We start from the raw sequence: 20,041 nt of genomic DNA on the forward strand, positions 1-20,041 counted from the left end.
AGGAGGGCTCTAGGGGGCTCATGAGGCAGGTGGGGGTGAAGAGAATGGAACTTCCTTGCTTCCTGCTAATCTGCCTCTGGAAGCAGTTCTTCTGTTCCCAGTTCCTCTGTCAGGTGAGCCACTGCTTTGTGGCCAGCAACTTCCTACAGGCTTCTCTCCACCCCCATGACCTGACAGCATTTCTCCTTCTAGTAAGTATCTGTATCTGAGAGAATTCTACTAATCTGCACTTTCTCATAAGACAAAATCATAGTGGTTATCCCTAGAACGGCTCTGAAACACAGGTGTGCCTTAATGCGTGTTTCGTGTGAGAATGACTCACACTAGACAGGCAAGATCAGGGCTCGAAATGCCTGGCTTGACACCCAGCAGGGGATAATGCCCTCCTTCCCTCGGCATCCTTGAAATGTATAAGTTCTGACATTAGTCAGACAATTAAGGCAAAGGTTGGGGCTCTTAAAAGTTTGTTCAGATACGCCTGAGCTGGCCTGCTCTCTCGTAGGGGCAAAAGAGGACTAAGAAGGCCAGAGACCCTGCTGTGCCCTAGGATGGGACCAAGGTGACTACGACTTGGCCCAGGTCTCCTGGCTTTCGCACGCCGTCCTCTGGCAACCTTGCTTTTGCCCCATCCTCTGACTTGACCACTCCTCAGGAGCTGTATGCCATCAGGCCCTCCTGCATACGGGCTTCCCACCAACCCTGCCCACAATATCCCAGGGGCTTATCCAAGGCCTACTGAGACCCAGTGGTGTCCTGGCAAAGCCACTTGGCTGCCTTGTCATCAAAGGAGCACCATTGGACCTCTCAGGGTCTTGGTTTTCACATCTGTAAAATGGGGCTAAGGACACGTTGCTGTTGTAAGGATTAGTGAGATACTTAGACAGCATTTGTCCTCGTGCCAGGCACAGAGCGTGTGGTCAGAAAATGTTCTTTCTCTCCTCTCATGCCCCCAGTGCCTCCCTGGCAGTCTCTTTCTCTCTTCTTATCTCAAAGCTCTGCTCCTGCAGGATTGCAGCACTGAACCTAGATCACTGAGCATATATGTCTGCGCGTATGTGCGCGCGCACACACACACACACACACACACTTCCCATTAACTCTCTGCACTGCAAGCATTAATGTGGCCAGCCCTCTGCCAACACTTCTGAGAATCACAGTCAGGGGGTACAGTGAGCTTTTTTTATGCTGTAAAACGTTGTCATTTCGGTTTTACGACCCCCTGGTTCTAGGATGTCTATAAAAGTTCCAGTCACATCATCTCTCAGGCACTTAATGAAAGGCAAAAAGCCAAAATCAGAAGTGGCAGTTTTGTAGCTTTTGTTCCACCTCCCTGGAAGGCCAGCTTTTCCCCTCGGCTGGATTCCCGCAGGCCCGGGGAAATGCAGCATAGTGAGTTATGGCCCTTTGTTTCCTTAGGGCAGGCACTGGCTTGTTGGGGCCTCATGTTGAGGGTCCCACAGCCCCTCCCCCATCCTGGTATGTCCCTAGCCCTGGTCAGTCTCACCGTTTTGACTGCTGAAGGACCTGGGGGGCTTCTAGGGCCGAGAGGTTGGGCTTGGCCTTGTGGAGCCAGCCCGTGAGGTCATAGCGCACCGGGTCCTGCCCCAGCTGGTGGGCGATCTCGCACTGGAGGGGCTGCTCACAGGTCCGGAGGGCAGAGGTCCCTGAAAGCAGACAGGAATGAATGTTGGGGCCTGGCGGGGACATCCTGAAATCACTGGGTACGATCGAAACACACCATTTCCATTTAAGTTTGTTTCCAGATAGCCCGAGCAAATGATTCTGGACACCCACATTTCTCCTGTTTTGTGTTTGTGTGTGTTATTTCCAAAGTGGATCATGGTCCTCCTTGCTTTTGGAAGTCCAGAATACCTCTTTTCCCCAAACATCATCAGCGCAGATAACCCTCATGATTTGTGGCATAACCATGTACCACCTGGACGATTCACATAGTTTTCTTTAAATGGACTCACATGTTTACAGGTAAAATCCGTTTACAGAGAAGCACACCACTGCATGTGTGGTATGCAAGCTCTTTATTTTCTAACATTCATGGAAACAAATACATAATTACTGAATTTTCAAATTATTTATTCATGTGCGACCTAAAATCATCTTGAATATCATCAGCTAAATAAATGCACAAAATACTCTTAGGAGATCTCTGTCAAGCACGTGGTTGCAAGGAACAGCAGGAGAAACAAATGGGCTCACAGCTGAAGAAGACCCGTGTTCAAATCCTGATTCTACCACTTACTATTGTGCAATACCAGCCAACTCACTTAGTTCTCTGAGCCTCGGTCTCCTTCTTCATAAAATGTGGATTAAAGAATACATACACCTCCCAGGGTGGTGTCAGGCTTAAAGGGGATAGTATGTGTAAACATTTGTGTGCAGTGCCTGGTACACAGTAGTTGGAGAGGTCACTATCATTTCTTGAACTTAACCTGGTGCTGATGTTCTGGGGTCACATGTGCTCAGCATCATGCCTGGCCCATGAAGAGTTTGGAGGTGCTTGTGGAATGAATGAATGAATGAATGAATGAGGAAGCTAATTGCAGTGATGCTTTCAGGCCGAGCAACAGCTCAGGAGTTATTAGCAGGAGTGGTACAGCAGACACAAGTTCTTGTATCGATTCTGAATTATCTTCCCAGGTTTTCCTTCCTGCTACTGTCAGTCAAAATGCACATACTAGGGTCTTGAGTCCTGCCCCCAAACCTTAATTTTCCACCTCTGCACTGCAGGGATCTAGGCAATGAGGACCTGCATTTCCTGGCACTTCGTGCAAAATAAACAGTCTGAGAGGCTGCAAGCTTCCAGTGAGTACGGGATGTGGACGCTGCCATCTGTTTGGCCAGCTGGAGTCCTCTCTGCCCACTTCCCCAAGTGCCTCTGCGTTCTGGATAACTGAAGCTCCAGGCAGATGATACCTGTAGTTAAGTGTCACTGCACCAAGAGCCTCCTGGGAGCTCTTGAGAGCTGGCTAGTCTCTGTCTTCAGCGGAGCTGCTTCCAGTGAGAGAAAAGCATCTCCTGGGAACCAAGGGAAGAAGCGCATGCCTGGCTCTGCCACCCACATCCACGTTGCTCCTACGGTGCCTCAGGGATCTGCCTGCATGGCAGCCGCCTTCCACTAGAAGTGTGTTGTGCTCACCCATCATCCTGTCCAGCAGCTAGCACAGAGCTGGGCTCTGGATGAGAACCCAACAGCATTTGGGGACAGGATGGGACCAAGGCGAGAGAAGCAAGGGTGGTCCAGTTTAAATCCTGGCAGCCTCTGCTGGATGTGCTACCACAAGTGATGTCATCCAGCGCCCACTCTGGTCTGTGACATGAAATGCCACGGGGTTGGTTTATGAAGGTGGCACTGAGGTCCAGAGCGCTGAGACGGCTGGGCTATTGTTGAGCAGCCTGTCAGAGCAGTGCCAGGAAGGCCTCGGGTCTCCCATCCAGATGGTGGCCCCATGTCCTGAGGTGCCACGTCCAGGCAGACAGCTCCCAGGACATAGGCCTGCTGCTTCTCTCATACTTCCTCCTCCCAGAGGGGGTTTCACACCCCAGGCTTGCTCCTCCTGACATGTTTCAGGCAGCTTTTGCTCAGGGGCCCCATGGAAACCCCCGTGTAACAGCACTTCCCCCAGCAAGTCTCTCCTTCCCTCCTAGACTGGGGTAGGAGCTTCTGTGGACCCCACAGCCCCATATTTACTACCTGTGGTTACACTGCAAATGCCTCTCCCTGACTGTCCCCTGGGCCTGGGCTTGGTGAAGGCTGCCCCAGACCCCTCTGGGCCTGCTACCCGGCAACCGCACCTTCAGTGAGAGGTTAACGCAGAGATGGAGCGCAGGGTAGGCCAGAAAGTCCCCCGTGACTGCCTGATTGAACAGTCTCATTAACTCAGAGCTAATCAGAAAGCCCTAGAGCCAAAAAGATATTTATTTTTTAACCAAAATGTCTGAGTTAATGTATCTATCTCAGTAGGTCCTGGACAATGGATATAACAGAATCTCTCCCCCGGAACTGAGAGCCTTGGTGCACGGAGGGGGGTTCACAAATATCATTGAATTCCCTCCTGCCCAGCCAGGCCTTACAAGACACTTTCTGCTTCTGACCCGATGTTCTGTCTCATTTGCCTCAAGGTCAGAATCCAGAAAAGAATCCATTTGAGAAATCCACTTCATTCTAGACGGATCACTGAGCTTTCACAGGGTCATCTGTGCTCTCCCAGTGTCCACTGCACTCTCTCCTCAACGTGCCAGGCAGCTCCAGTGCTGTGGGTGCAGCGGGGAACTGGATCCTGCCTTCACGGAGCCCACATTTCCGACAGCAAGTGTGTGCTGTCCAGCAGCAGTGACTGCAAATGGAGAAGAGGAAAATCGGGGAAGGAGACAGGTGTGGGTGAAGAGGAGTTATTATTTCACAGGGTGGCCAGGACTGGCTCCTCAGACTGGTAGAGGTGAGGGACAAAGTCACATGAAACATCATTCCAGGAAGAAGGAACTGTCAATGTGAGGGCCCTGAGGTGGGGAGCGAGGGGGGAGGGTTCCCAGCAACAAAGACAACAGTGTAATTGGAATGGAGCCGATGTCAGTGATCCACAGAGGGCCTACCATGTCCCAGGCACTAGGGAGACAGGAGAAGATGACAGAGCTGCACGCTAGTCCCTAGGGGGACACCCAGAGTCATTGGGGAGACTCAGCAAGTAAAGCAAAGAAAAATCCAAGCATTCCAGAGCCTGGAAAGAGCCCTGAAGGAAACACCAAGGGAATTGTGCCAGGACAGCCTGGCTGCAGAGGGGCCAGTTCAGACGGGCCAGGAAGGTCTCTGGGAAGGATCCCGCTGGGCAGAGAGGTGGATGGAGAAATGCTTCCGGACACACCCCAGGTCTCCGTCCTCACACCAGCCCCTGGAGAGGTTGGCCATGACTGCCATTCCAGGGACATGGAGGGGACCTCCCAGATGTCACACACATTGCAATTAAATAGTGGAGCAGAGAGACAGCCCAGGTCTCTAGGGTCCAAAGTCTGGATGAACTTTTAATAATTCTGTCTCTTGGCTTCGTCTGGATTTTGGTAGGTTTCCACCTCTGCCCTGTTCCCTTAAAAACTCCATTCCTGAGCCTCAGAGACATTTCCGGAAGACAGGAGCCACTTTCATGGCTTGAAGAGAGGTGGTGGGTCTTCTGGTCTTGACAATGAGGCCTCTTGGCCAGCTCAGTTCATCACAGCCTACGGTGACCCGACAGCCTCCTGGCTGCTCCAAGACCTCAGTTACCCCACATGAGGTGGGATGCAGTGAATCCTACAATGTCTAGCTCAGACTGAGGGCTCCACAAATAAGTTTCCTCCTGTCCTCCATCCTCATTCACCACCTGGCAAAGGGGCATATATGCTTCAGAGAACAGAGGTGTGACCTCTGGAGAAACAGCGGAGGTCATCACCAGGACCCCTCCTGAGTGAGGGTGGTCTAAGCTGGCTTCATGACTTTCCGGGGCCTAGCCACTTTGCTTTAAATGGTTCCTTCCCCAGAACAAAATATAAAAAATATATTTTGTGATTACGTTGGTATAACTATTAATTAGTTTGCTAGGGCTGTCATAACAGAGGACCACAGGCTGGAAAGCTTAAATAAGAGAAATTCACTCTCCCACAGTTCTGCAGGCTGGAAGTCCAAGATTGAGGGCCAGCAGGTTTGATTTCATTCTGGAGGTTTCTCCTCAGCTGTTCTCACTGGTCTCTCCTCTGTGCTCATCTCAGCCCTAATCTCTTCTCGTAAGGACACTGGTCACACTGAATTAGGAGCCAATGACCTCAAGTTAACCTTAATGACCTCTTTAAAGACCCTACCTTCAAATACAGAGACATTCTGAGGTACTGAAGGCTAGGACGGTGGGGAGGGGGTGGTGGGGCAGGTGTAGAGACACAATTCAGGCCAGAATTTAATTATCTAAATATATTACATATACATATGTATTAAATGTTATGTTTGACCTAAAAGCTCATTTTGTCCCCTTCTGCTCTCAACAATAATTAAAACATATTCACAGGCCCTAAGACCCCTGTCCTCCTGGGCCTGGGGGAGAAGTCAGCCCTGACCAGATGCTCACAGACCCTGCTCCTCAGGAGTCATCTGGGTACTGGGCTCTGAGCTGGGTCAAGGGGAGCAGCTGGAGCAGTCGGAGGATGCTGCTGCACTGCTGCTTAGAAAACCTTGTCCTGATTGGAGCGTGGGAATGTTCTATGAACATCCCGGACAGAGCCAGCGGCTGGTCCCTTTGGGGTGGAGGCTTCTGCCAGCACCAGCCCAGGACCAGGCAGCACTGAGAGCTGCCCCATCTTTCTCAGCTGTTTTCCTGACCTCTCCCAAGACACTCTAGTCAAGCATTCACCTGCACACAGTCAGAACTGTACTTGTTGACCGCCAGCAACCTCCACCAGGTCATTCCTCGCTTCTCAGCAGCGTTTAGTTCAGAACTTCCCTCCTCCTGTGGCATCCAGGGTGCCACATTCTCCTGGCTTCCTCCCCATCCCTCCTCAGTCTCCTCTGCCGGCTGCCCACCTTGCCCCTGGCCCCTTGACATTGGAGGGTCCCAGGCCTGAACCCTTGGTCATCTTCTCTGCCGCCCCTGAGGCCCTTAGTAACCCAAACCAGAATGGTGGCCATGGCTCTCCTTACAGGTGTGTGTCTTGCCATCCACCTCCTCCGCCAGAACAGCAACTCTGCTGTGAAGACACTTGTTTTGTTCATGAAGGTATCTCCTGACCTAAGACATTGGCTGTCAGGCTGAGTGTCCCATAAATATTTGCTGAATGGTGGGATCAATGAATGAGGCCCCATTCCAACCACCCTGCCAGTGGGACCTCAAGATTTCAAAGTGTGTTTACTTCCTTCCATGCCTGCGGGTTCCCAAGTGGAGAAGGGATCACAAAAGGCTTGATCCTAACAAAGTGTGTTTTGAGGCTGCCTTTCGCCGCACACTCCCTGGCTGACCTGGAGTGCAGTTTCCTTGTCTAAAGGGAAAGAACAGCTACTTCCACAGACGTGACAGAGATCCACTGGACAGCGCCCTGCAGGGGGCAGACAGCATCGCCCCAGCCCCTTCAATGACAGAGGGTATTTTCCATCACAGCCTTGTCCTCGTCTGTTAAACTTGCAACACGTGGCAGTGATGACAGACCTGCACATGGACCTCCTCTCACCCAATCATGTAGCAGGAATTCTGAGGAAAGGGAGGCAGGACGACTCCATCCCCGTGGCACGGGCAGATTGCCTGCAACTCCTCCAAGTTTACTCAGCGTCGTGTTAGTGAAAGTAGGGAGAGTAGGACCTGAACTTGAGACTGACACCAAATCCCAAGACCTCTGATTGCCTGTTCCAGCTCATGTCTCTACCTTCCTTCTCTCTCCTCCTCCTCACCAACCTAACCTGTCACCAAGTAGTAAGGAATCTACCTGCTAAATATCTCCTGAGTCACCCACCTCCTTGGGGCCAGCCAGCTCCTTTCTCACCATCCTAGGATGTCTCTACACTGCAGCCTGGGGGAACTTTCCAGAACATGAAGCTGACCAAACCTCTCACTGCCTAAAATCCTTCATGGCTCCTTCTTGTTAAGCTCAATGTTCCGGCATGTCCCACAAAAGCCTTTGAATTGAGCCCAGACAACACCTCCAGCCTTGTTCTGCCCATGCTACCTGCCCTCTGTCATATTTACCCACATGCCTGTCCCCCTGACACCCCCTGGCTCCCTGAGAAATAAGGTATGCCTGCTGACCACCACCTGCGTGCCAGTCCAGTGCCTCACACACGAGTAGTTATTTGTTAGCTTGTCCACAATATCTCCCCTCCTCCTCCTCCAGTGACGTGGGACTGGTTGACCACTGTATAGAATGGTCTCCCAGCACACAGAAACTGCCCCATGCCCTGTGAATACCAGAAGGCTAAACACGAACACACATGACAGCACAGCCAGGCAAGAGCACTGACAATTCTGTGCTCAGAACCGTCCTACTCCCGCCGTGTCCAGGCTGTGTTGGGGCCTTTGCTGATAAGAGAGATCCCAGCTCCCAGGTGGACTGGGGACCCCGGCCCCTTGATCCCTTACCTTCAGCCTCAGCTCCTTTCTTCTCAAAGGCCACACGCAGACGCTCGAGCACCACACTGTCACTGGAACCCTCCACCCGGACTTCCTCATCCAGCACCCAGAACAGGCCTCTGGCCTCCTCAGCACCTCCTCCAGCTGGAAGGCGGACCTGGTGGGAGATTCAGGGGGCAGTGAAGGGCACTGACCCTGATGGAGGCCAGTCCTGGATCTTCTTCCCACCTATAGAGTCAGGGGATCTGAGGCCCAGGCTTCATGGCTCAGGAGCACCAGCCAGGATCCAAGCTCCTGCTCACACCCACATTCCCACTCACCCCCAGACTCTCAGCATTGAAATCACAAAGTTCTCATAACAGCCTTGGTTCCAAGGTCTGAATCCCATTCTTGTTTTCATGTGCTATGTGACCTTGGGCAACTTATAGCACCTCTCTGAGCCTCATTTCCTCATAGCAAAATGGACAATGGCCTCAGAGGACTGTAGTGGGAATGCAACACAGGGAAGGTACTCTGTAAACTACACATTTCTAGATACACACAGGCAAAACACAAAAGGATCCATTCCAGCCATGTCACTTCCTCACAGAGGTCTTTGTATTTTTTTTTTAACTAAAATCTTGAGGGGATAAATAAAAACAAAAATAGCAGCCAAAGAAAATATTACAAAAGGTGAATGTGGTTCAATACCACAGCTACAAATTTTAAATCCAGCTACAAGTGCCGGGGACCATCTAGGCAACCCTGCAGTTTTGCACACAGGAAACCCAGAGGGGTCTGGGGCATTGAGGGGCTTTTGAGACCCCACAATGACTCAGCACAACCAAAAACAGTGCCAAGTGGCTGTGGAGGGTATGTGACACCTAAGGGGACCACAGTTCCAGGAGGGTTGAACAGAGGTGCAAGTCTGGGGTCAGCAAAGTGGGTTCTTGGGATAGGGAAAGTTCATCATCTCCCAAACTAAAGTCTGTCTATCCCCAAGGACATCAGGGGCCAAATTTCAAGTTCTCCAACCACCAGTGCTCCTATCTCCCAGTATCTGGTACACACAGCACCTCTGTCTGCATAGCTGGCCTTTCCAGGCAGGTGTGGCTGGGGACTACTGGGCACTGGCAAACTCAGCTCAGCCCATGGACCCCCAGACGTGTCCTAAGACACAGACTCAGCCATAGAACAGAGCAGAGCATCTCCACCGAGATTTCAGTATTTCCTTCCCCAGGCTATGCCCCCAAACCAACTACTGAAGAATCTCGGAGTGGTACAAGGAGATGTTTTTCTTCCTATTGAGGTGACATTAGTTGACAACACTGTATAGGTTTCAGATGTACAGCTTCTTGTCTCACTGACTGCAAATTTCACACCACGCCCACCACGAAATGTCCAGTCACCATCTACCACCAATCAGTTTACAGAGCCTAGGGATTGTTTTTGCTTTTGTTGTATTATTGGCTTCAACAATCCTCAGTGATTCCAGGGGCAGAGAGCTTGGAGAACTAGTAGCTTAAACACTCAAATCTGCTGGCATTTCAATCAAAAGACATCATGGCAGGCAAGAGCCTTGGTTTTGGTTTACTGGACTCATGTTACCTGGGAGGGATTCTGATCCACAACGGCCACAGTGGTGCCTGGGGAGCGCTCTGGGAGATCAAACTGTACAGGAACACCTTCCTGGAAAATCGTAGGAATTAAAAGTCAGTTTCCTCAGTGACAGAGTGGGGAAGAAGTAAGACTTTCATCATCCCTTAGCCTTTTTTAACTATGCTTTTGATTGTAGTAGCACACAATGGCCAATGCAGTAAACCATTAGTTTACTGCACAGCTCAGTGGCTCTAAGTACATTCGCCGTAGGCCACCATACCCACTATCTACCTCCAGAGCGCTCTACATCCTCTAAAACTGAAACTCCAGCCCCACTTCCACCCCACCCCCTCTCTCCCAGTCCCTGCAACCATCATTTTACTCAATGAAGTCAGCTGCTCAAAGTATCTCTTCTGAGTAGAATCAGGCAGAAACTGCCCTTCTGTGCCTGGTTTATTTCACTGAGCATAGTGTCTTCAAGGTTCACCTATGTTGTAGTATGTCTCAGAAGTCCCTTCCTTTTTATGAGTGAATAATAGTCCATTGTGTGTGAACCAGTACTGAATACACCACATTTTGTTATCCTTTCATCCATCAGTGGGCACGTGGGTTGCTTCCACTTTTGGCTCCTGAATGACACTGCTCTGATCATGGGTATACGCATATCTCTCTGATATCCTTCTTTCAATTCTTTGGGATTCCTGCCCAGAAGTGGAATTGTTGGATCATGCGGTAATTTTTTTTTTTTGAGACAAAATAGTGGTTTCCACAGCAGCAACACCATTTTATATTCCTTCCAGCAGTGACCAAAGATTCCAATTTGTCCATGTCCCTGCCAACACTTGCTATTTTCTGGATTGTTTTGTTTTGTTTTTGTTTTTTACATACACATATAATGGCTACTCTAATGAGTGTGGAGGGCATCTCATTTATGGCTCTAATTTGCATTACCCTAAATTAGTGCTTATTGGCCATTTGTATATTTTCTTTTGGAGAAATGTCAATTCAAGCTCATTGCCCATTTTTTAATAGGCTTTTTTTTTTTTTGCTTGTTTTAATCATCATCCCTTAGTCTATGTGTCCAGAAAGATCACAGGGAACAATCCAGTAGCACCCCAATATTGCTTATGCTGCAGAGTGGTCTGCAACCCTAGCAGGTTTTATCAGGAACCGATCATTCAGTCCAAATTTCTCTAATATTCACAGAGTGCCTAATAAATCTGGACTGAGTAGCGGGAGCTGGCAGGAGCAAGCATCAACTAATTATAGCTACAGCCATAACAGCTGCCATATAAAAGTAACCCGAAAATTCCAGAAGTATCCATCACAGTGCTGTTTGTCACAGCTTAACTGTGGAAACGGCACAGAGGTACAACCGAGAATTGAGATAGAATCAGACATAACCAATGGAATGTATGTTTACTGAGAGTTGTAAATGGAAAGAGGAAATGTGAATAAGGTAATGCTGTGAGGAAAACTGCAGACAGCAAAATTGTGTACACAAAAGGCTCGGAAATCTGTGCAGAAGCCAATATCTGGAAAAATGATGGGAATAAAACATAGACAGCAGTAACAGTGGTTGCCTCTGGGTTGTGGGCTAAAGTAAATTGTGTTTTCTGCTTCTTGACACTTATATGCACTTTCCAATGTCTAATAAAGAACACATATTACTTTGATAATCAGAAGTAAGTGAAATATCATGGAGGACAAATATGATAGCTGCTCCCACATATTGAATGCCTAGTACAGATTAGGCACTTACTATCCTACTTCATTAAATGCACGAAACAGCTCCTTTAGGCAGTGTGGTAAAAATGATTATAAAAATAACCTCATTCTCTCCCCTTCCCTGTATCCAGCTCTTTGCACAGAAATACTGCATCTTCTTCCATCAAGAAGCGGAACTAATTTCCCTGACCTTGAGCCAGGGTTCGGGACTGGACTTACTGTGACCAATCAAACACAGCAGACGTGACACTGCTAGATCCAAGTCTAGGCTGCAGTGCCCCTGTACATATGGGCCATGAGAACAGCCAGGGCTGGCCTGCTGGACACCCTGGGGGCAGAGCTGAGTCACCCTGGCCAAGGCCTGCCCAGATCAGCTCATAGCTAGAGGACCCCAGACACATGATCCAGCCCCTCAAGACCATCAGAGCCATCTGCCCCACTTGCATCTGACCACAGGCAAAGAGCTTCCTCAGCCAAGACTGGAGGAGCTGCCCAGGCAAGCCAGAGACTTGTGGGCAAATGGCCCGCAAACCACAGTGCTTGGGGGTAGTTTATTATGCACCATTATTGTGGCAAATGGCTGATGACACAGGAGTGTTTGTTGGCAGAGGTCATCAGGGTGAACAGAAGTTATCCCACGAGCTGAACCTGGACAAAGGAGGGCTCCTCAGTGCCTCCTCTTGTACATCACACCCACTGTTCCCACAGTAGGAGCCATTTCCAAGAGCACAGCCTTGAGAGTAAGGTGTTGTGGAGACTGTGTGGACTGAACCCCATTAAGGCCTCTGTATAAACTTTTAAGACGCTGGCAGGAGAGTGCAAAGATCTACACCTCTCTCGTGCCGCCCCCAAGCCAGCCTTGTAAGAAAGTTCCCTTGCCGATGAAAAATCATTCCTATCAATCTGGAGTGGTGTGCCTCTTTCTGTGTGCCTTCTTGCCCTCTGGGTACAGGGGCAAGCTTGTGAATCAATAGTATTGATGTGTCTGTTTTATATGTGGAGAAATCGGGGTGACTTTCTGGACGTCACACAACTAGTAAGTGACACAGCTGGGTGAGACCCCAGGCCTCATCGCTGTCTCATTATCATTTGAAGCATCATGTTGATGCTTCCATGTTTATCGTTATATGGGCTCCCACCAAAAATATGACCATAATTTCAAAATCCATATCCCTCTGCTAAACAATCAGTCATTTCTAGTATTTTTCCATTAGCACTTGCTGGGGTCAAAGAGGTCTCCTTCAGGGAAGAAGGAGGGACTAGATAAGTGGGGGCCTCTGAGGTGCTGGCAATGTTCTACTTTTCACCTGGGCGGTAGATGCATGAGCACAACCAGAGTATAAATCCATGGAACTGAACACTTCTGATTTATGTACTTCCCTGTGTGATGTTATATTTCATCTTAAACTTTTTTTAATAAGAAAAGAAGTTCTGGCAGGAGCATGCCCGTGCAAGTGTCCTGCTTCATACATAGTTCTTGGCGGGGGGTGGGGAGTCGCCTGCTCCTCCTGGAAGGGGACCTGCATCTTCCGTTTTGTTGGATATTGCACATTGGAAGCTGAAGGGTGAGGGGGGTGTGTGCACACCACTGTTTTCACCCAACAACAGAGTATGAAGGGCATTCCACAGTGGGGGAGATGCAGAAGCTAAAGGAGGATTGATGTTAATGGGGGAGGAGCAACAGGTCATCCCAAAGAATAAACAATGTCGGGAGCAAGGCCCAGCAAGTTCCCCACAGTTTCTGGATTGTAGGGTTTAGGGGATCATGGATAGAGACAGGCTGGGATTTTGTTCGGTGGTGGTATAAGCAAGATGAAGCCCAAGATACCTGCAGGGCTGGGCTGCCCCCCTCCCTGCCCCACCTCCGCTGAGCCGAGGTGAAGGCCCACTGCAGCCCTGGCATACCTCCCGGTACCGCTCCAGCGTGGAGACGAAGGTCTGCTGGTGGAAGAGCAACTGCAAGCGCTCATGGGCATAGTTGTGGCACAGCTCCTCGAAGGTGGCCGCTCTGTCCTTGTTCTGGTGCCGGGGGTTCTGAAAGCCTGGACAGTCCACCACCATGATGGAGGCCATGGAGAGGTGGTGGGAGGAGAAGGATCTGGAGAGAGGAGAGAGGCCCAAGATGACAGAGCATCTGAGGGCTCCCACTGGTCTGAGCCTCCCATCCCCCCAGGGAGAGAGAATGAAGACCCCAGGGGCTGCGTCAAGAATCAAAGGACTTTAAGTTTGGAAAGTGCTCCTGTGGTACAGCAGGGTGTCAGGAAATGTTCTCTCTCCACCAGGCCCAGAGTAGAGAAATGACTTGCTTAAGCTAACACTGTAAATTGGCTATAAAGTTAGGACCATAGCTTGCTTTTCTTTCCTCATAGACACATTGAAATGAAAAAAACAATTTTGTTCAGTGCCTCGGTTTACAAAGTTCTTTCAAGTCATCACCTCCTTGGATCTTCTTGAAAAACTTATCAGGAGAACAGAGCAGGGATTATTCAGACCAAAATGTGGGAGATAAGAAAGTTTGGAGACAGTCGCATGTAGGCTTCAACTCTCACTTGCCATGGCGGGGCTGTGTGTCTTAGGGAAGTTGTCAGATCTCTCTGAGCCTCAGTCGTGAAGGGTTAATGGTAGAGGCCAATGCAGAGGGCTATAGCGAGGAGGGTCGGATGTGATAAAACATCCAGCCCTCTAAACACGCTGGGCCCCTGGTGAGCACACAGGGAGTGTTATCTGCTATTATTAGCGTGATGGGCTGCATGCTTTGGTGACCTGTAGCTGAGCTCTTCCTCATTACTTGCCAAGGATTTCCATCTGTAAAATGGAGCAATGTGTGAAGATGAAGTTAACACTCAAAAAGCCTGCATTTTCTAGGTGCTCAGTAAAGGTAGTGGACACTGCTATCTATGCACTGCCTTGGGGTGGACTCCATGACCGCAAACCAGGAAGCAACCGCCCTCTGCAGGCCAAGGCTGCTTCCTCCCCTGGCGGTTCATCTTCCAGCCCCTGTGCTCCCTCCTCTGAGCGTGCATGAAGCCCTTGCCTTCTAGATAATGTGTCTGCGGTCTCAGGTGGTAATTACTCCAGCAGCAACAGAGGGAGCTGATTCCATGTCCGCAGTGATGATGGCAAACCCCAGCTGCTCTGTTGCTATGCACCAGCCTCGTCTTCCCCCCAGGATGTCGGAAGCCTAATTATGCCTCCTGCTTTCTCTGAGGAGGAGGGACGCCCTTTCCTGGGCGTCACTCATGATGATAGGAAACATTAGTTCCCAGTGCCCGATGCCCCACAGACACATATAAGACACGCCCTGGCCTGCTCCAAATTCTACCCTGATTATTCCCCATTCCCAACAGGGAAATTTAGAAAAATAAATGGATGAGAGCAACATGGCTGGTAAGGGAAACTTGAAGGTATGAGTGGGAGTATAGCCTGGTGTTTTCATTCCAGCTCCAGCCCTCAGCCTTACTTACCTCATCTTTAAAATGGGCTGGTATGAATATTAAATGCCACAAGGAAAGTTGAACATAGTACAGGCCCTGGCCCTTGGTAGGTACCCCGAAATTGTGAGTTTTAATTGTTGGTATTTTATGAGCACTAGTAGGAGGAGTTATTTAAATACATTATCTCTTTGAATCCTTAGAATGGCCCGGGGGCACAGAAGATAGAGATATTTTACAGATGCAGAAGGAGAGGTCAGAGAGGTGAGGTCAGGGTGACTGAGCCAGTAGATTGGCAAGATGGCACTTATATCAGGTACAAAACCCACACTCACTCCAGTCAAAACCACTCATAATGCCCAGCAGCTTTGTGCCCCACCTCGCTGGGGTACTGGCAGGGGTGGACTTTGTGCCCAAGGAAGGGCTCTGTTACCTGTTGATGAGTGAGACCACAGCAGCAAAGAGCTCTTGGTACAGGCCCGAGGCCATCCCCTCCACACATTCCACGCCTGTCATCTTGAGCCCTAGAGAGGGAAAAGGGAAGGATCACATCCCACGGTCAGGACCTTGTGTGGAGGACTCACTCCAGAGGCTGAAACTAAGCAGCTGCTGACACTAAGCAGCCATGCTTTCGCAGCACTGACCACAGTGCATTTTCACTTATTATTACTATGTGGTTGCTTTATTGACCTGGATCTCCCCCGCCAATCTCCCCATTGCCCCTGAGGAAGGGGACTGTCTTTGGGTTTGTTGGCACTCAAATCCTCAGTGTCTGGAACCATAGAAGGTATTAAGTGAATGCTTCTGTTCCCTCTTCCTGGAGGTAAATTTGGCAATATTATAGCAGAAGCCATGAAATGTTAATATACTTGGACTTAATAATTTTACTCTTATGTTTTCATCCCAGTGAAATATTCAAAGAAACAAAAATTTCTGGGTCTATCTGTTTTCCTGATTGTTGACTAAATGGGCAAAAGTCACTTTTTGGAAACACTTTGAATGTCCAGCAACAGCAAATGGGTTAGATAATTTACAGTTCATTCATACAAATGCTTAAAATCCAGGTACAGAGGAATGTTGAATGAGGAAAAGTGCCAACCTATAATGTTAGGAGAAATGAAAATCTTAGAAAAAGATCATTACACCTGTGATCTTAATATTGTTTAAACGCAAACAGAAACACACACACACACACAAATAAACACATACACACATCTCTCATTAAAATAGCCAGCCTTGATTATGGTGCATTGAACAAAGAAGGGTGAGGAGAGAGGGTTCAATGTGCACACACCTATGCACACACATGCACACACATTTGCAGACACAAACACCAAATGTGCACGCATACATATCGCACATGCAGCAACACATGTGCATACCACACATTTACAAACATGTTCAAGACATACATAGCACCTCATGCACAGAATTGGAAACACAGTTTCCCAATCTGCACACACTAGTGCAGGGAGAAGTAGTTGTGCTTATATATTCCAGGCAGCCTGCTGAAGCCCCAAAGCATTCCCCATCCTGCCTTTAACTCCACCCCCAACCCTGCCCATTGCTAGGCAACCCAGAGACTCCCTGCATCTCTCCTAAGCCTACTGGTCCCTTGCCTCTTAACATCTACCCTTGAGACCTTGGCCTGAGAGGGTGACTCAGCCTCACACAGTGGTGCATGCATGTGTTGGTGCACACACGTGTACAGTGTGTCCATGTACGTGCAGGCAGCAAGTGTCTCAAACACACGTTCATGTGGTACAGTTGTGAATGTGTGGTGTGCACATGTGTCAGTGCATGTGTGGTGTGTATCTGTGTGCACGTATGGTGTTTTTGTGTCTGTAAATGTATTGCATAAGTGTGTGTACAATGATGTGGTGTCTGCATATGCCTCTGCACATGGGTGTACATATGGTATGTGCCTGGGTGTGTGTATAGGTTTGTGTGCTGCATATCAGTGGACATGTGGTAAGTGCCTGCATGTGCATCTGTTTGCTGTGTATCTGTGCTGTGTGTGCAGTTGTGCATGCGTGCACGTGTACATGTGTGGGTGTGGGGGGCATGGGGTGTGTTTCGGAAAGGAAGGTATCCATAAGCTGACTACAGCTCATACCTGCACCTGAAAGGAAACCAAAAAGGCCCATGGAATCCAAGTGGCATCAACCATCCAGCTGAAGTCCCTAGGAGGCAGAGCAGCACTGAAGATACAAAATGACCTCTAAAATTGGGTCTTGCAGCTGCTCAGGCCAAAATCCTAGAAGCCACCCTTGGTCCTGCACTGTCCCCCAGGGCCCATGACTTCATCTCTGTTTGTAAACTAACCTTAAATGTGTCTACCTCACCCGTCTCTACCACCACTTCCCTGTCCAGTCACCACAATCTCACCAGGGTGACTTTTTTCCCCCTCTTTTTTTTAATATTTTATTTTATATAATTCTTACATCATTTTTCATTTTTGCACAATGTATGCATTTTCATCTTGGTTATAGTCCCCATACAATTCCCACCCAGGGTGACTTTTATAGGACCCCAAGCAGTCTCTCTTCTCCCACTCAGTCCCCAAATTTCTCTCAGGCTGAGCTTCTTCACAAATAAGGCAAATCATGCCATCCCCTGCTTATGCCCCTTGGTGGCTTCTCACAGGTCTGAAGACAAAAACCCTCATATACAGACTATTCTATGAGCTGATCACCGCCCTGCTATCCAGACACATCTCATACTATCCACCCAGCCACTGGGGCCTACCTGGCCTTATTTCTGTTCCTCAAACTGAAATGTCAATCTTCCCTCTTCAGAGTAGGGTTCAACAAACGTATTATCTAGTGGAAGCAGCGTCCCCTCCCCACAACACAGCTTCCAGCACCTTCATGACCATTGGACAGAGCTAACTATGCAGCCATAATCACTGTCTGTGGGAGCCATGTTCATTTGCAGCAGCGGTGGCTTCCTTGCTCTTGGAAAGTCTGCACATAGTGGGCCTTCAATAACTCCTTAATGAACAGGAAAAATGCTGGGTGTCCCCAGGAGCTGGCCAAGTGGGACCCAGCCCACACCAAGAGGCAATCATGTGGTACCTGAGCTGGACTCCTCATCCTCAAGGCCCCGCCGGCTCGACCCAGATGTCACTTGCTCGATGATCTGTCGAAGGTGGTGCTTGAAGGTGGCCGTGTTCAGCTCCTCATACTCGCACCCCAGGGCCTCAGCTGCATGGTTTGCCCACTCAAATCGCATGAACTGCTTCCGACCCACTGCAGGAGGGACAAAGCGGAATTACAGTGGTGAGGTGCTCAGCATGGGTAGGTGGGTGCCAAAGAGAAATTTCCAGCCGGCAGGTGACCCATCCTGAATGTGGAGCTTGAATAACTGGCCAGGCCTGGGCCCTTAGGGATGACTCCTGGGCAGGGGCCAGTTTTCCAAAGAGACACATTTATCTTACTTCCTTGGCATTTGTACTGTTCACTTTTTGAAAGCAATTAAAAATACTATTATGGGCACACTCTAAATGTGGAACTAGGGGATGGTTAGTGAAAATATGATTTCTCTCTGCGATCATTTACCTATTCTTCTACCCAACTGTGACCACTGCCACCTCCCTACCGACCCACTCAACTACCTACCCAGACACACATCCAACCGTCTCCCTACCCATCACTTCACATGTATGGGGCTCCTTCTGTGACAGACCCTGTGTTAGCCTCTGGGAAGTCAGTGATGAGCAAGACAGACAAAGTGCCTGACCTCATGGATGATCAATTAAGAGAGTGAAATGACAGACAAGTGAACAAGTAGACAAAATCAATAATTTTAGGTGACAGAAATTGTAAAATTCTTCCCCCCTAAAGAGAACATAAGACAAGATGGTGAGACCAAGAGAAACTTAGGGATAGGCTATGTATTAAACATATATATTTTTCATATATAATATATGTTTATGTATACATATGTTGGTCAGAAGCTCCATTTGAAGGTGATATTCAAACTGGGTTATGAAAGGTAAGAAGAAGATGGTCATATAAAGAATCAGGGAAGAGCCTTAAGATGTATAAGGAGTAAGCAGTGCAAAGGCCCTGGGGCAGAAACAAGCATTGTATGTTAAACAAATGTCAAGAAGGCCTACATAGCTGGAGTACATTGCAGACAGAGTAACCAGATGAGGTTAAGGAAGCAAAAGAAAGACTCTGCACAGTGGACAATGCTTATAGTCGAATTTTAGTGAAAAGAAAATGAGAAACAGCACTATGGATTAGTTGCAATTCTTTACTACTACTACTACTGCTGCTGCTGCTACTACTACTACAACTACTAGTACTAAATATTCACAAGAATCCTAGAAAGAGTACTATCATTCTCATTTTATAGATGAGAAAACTGAGTCAGAGAAGTCACCAGAAATCAGACCGATACTAAGTGGAAGAACTGAGTATATTACTCCCCAATCCATCCATCAAATACCACCTTTGGAAAATTTGCCCTCTTTTTGTGACCCTAGATAAAACCTTCTAAATAGACTCCCTTATCTTTCTTACATTGTGAAAGGAAATGTTACAGCACTACTTTTGATGAGAAGCCATTATCACCTGTCATAATTAGAAAGTAGAAATAAATACAATATGAGCACAAAACTATCATTAGAGTCTAATTAGATACAGTTACCTGGGAGCCTGAGGTCGTGTCTCTCTCTCTGTTAAAAGGGCCATTAACAAGTATTAGGAGAGGCGTTAAAGGCTATTAGCCCTGGAAGAGACCTTCTTCTTGTGATAGGGGTTGAAAGCGAATTCAATAGCACAGAACTCTCCAGGGGGTGATGGCCTGTCCCTCTGCTGCCCCATCAACTCTCTACTCTTTAAAACAATCCACATTCCAAGTGCCGTGACTTCTACAGCCTCCTGAGCTAAACAGAAGTCAAAAAAATCCCGCAGTGGCTGGTTCTGGAAAGAGGAGCGGTAAAGGAACTCATCTGGACTAAATCCTGCCTGACTCAGGGGGTCACCCCAGATGTGACTGAGCAGCATCCTGTAGGTGAGACCCAAGTGGGGGGACACAGGGAGCTCACGCAGGCCCACACAGAATCCAACCCCATGGGTTGCTCTGTCTGTTTAGACACGGGTAGAGGTCAAAGAAGAGGCATAGAACCTGTTGGCTCAGCACCCCGCACCAGCCTCTCTCAAAGTCAGGGGCCAACTTGTCCATGGATTGTCACCTAGGTTGGAA

The 20,041-nt window shown here is 48.8% G+C and overlaps 1 protein-coding gene across 1 annotated transcript in view; it reads right to left on the bottom strand.

Annotated features, from left to right (window-relative positions):
* MYO18B (myosin XVIIIB) overlaps window positions 1–20,041 on the bottom strand; it is a gene marked incomplete at both ends in the record, with an annotated part of 216,639 nt that overhangs the window by 148,455 nt on the left and 48,143 nt on the right. Inside the window, 6 exons of the mRNA XM_084253221.1 lie at window positions 1,505–1,664; window positions 8,100–8,247; window positions 9,678–9,758; window positions 13,302–13,494; window positions 15,261–15,351; window positions 17,905–18,078. Of these exons, the coding sequence (XP_084109347.1) occupies window positions 1,505–1,664; window positions 8,100–8,247; window positions 9,678–9,758; window positions 13,302–13,494; window positions 15,261–15,351; window positions 17,905–18,078 (847 nt within the window). The remainder of the gene's footprint in view (window positions 1–1,504; window positions 1,665–8,099; window positions 8,248–9,677; window positions 9,759–13,301; window positions 13,495–15,260; window positions 15,352–17,904; window positions 18,079–20,041) is intronic.

Source organism: Talpa europaea (genome assembly GCF_964194135.1).
Source record: "Talpa europaea genome assembly, chromosome: 14".
Taxonomy (NCBI): domain Eukaryota; kingdom Metazoa; phylum Chordata; class Mammalia; order Eulipotyphla; family Talpidae; genus Talpa; species Talpa europaea.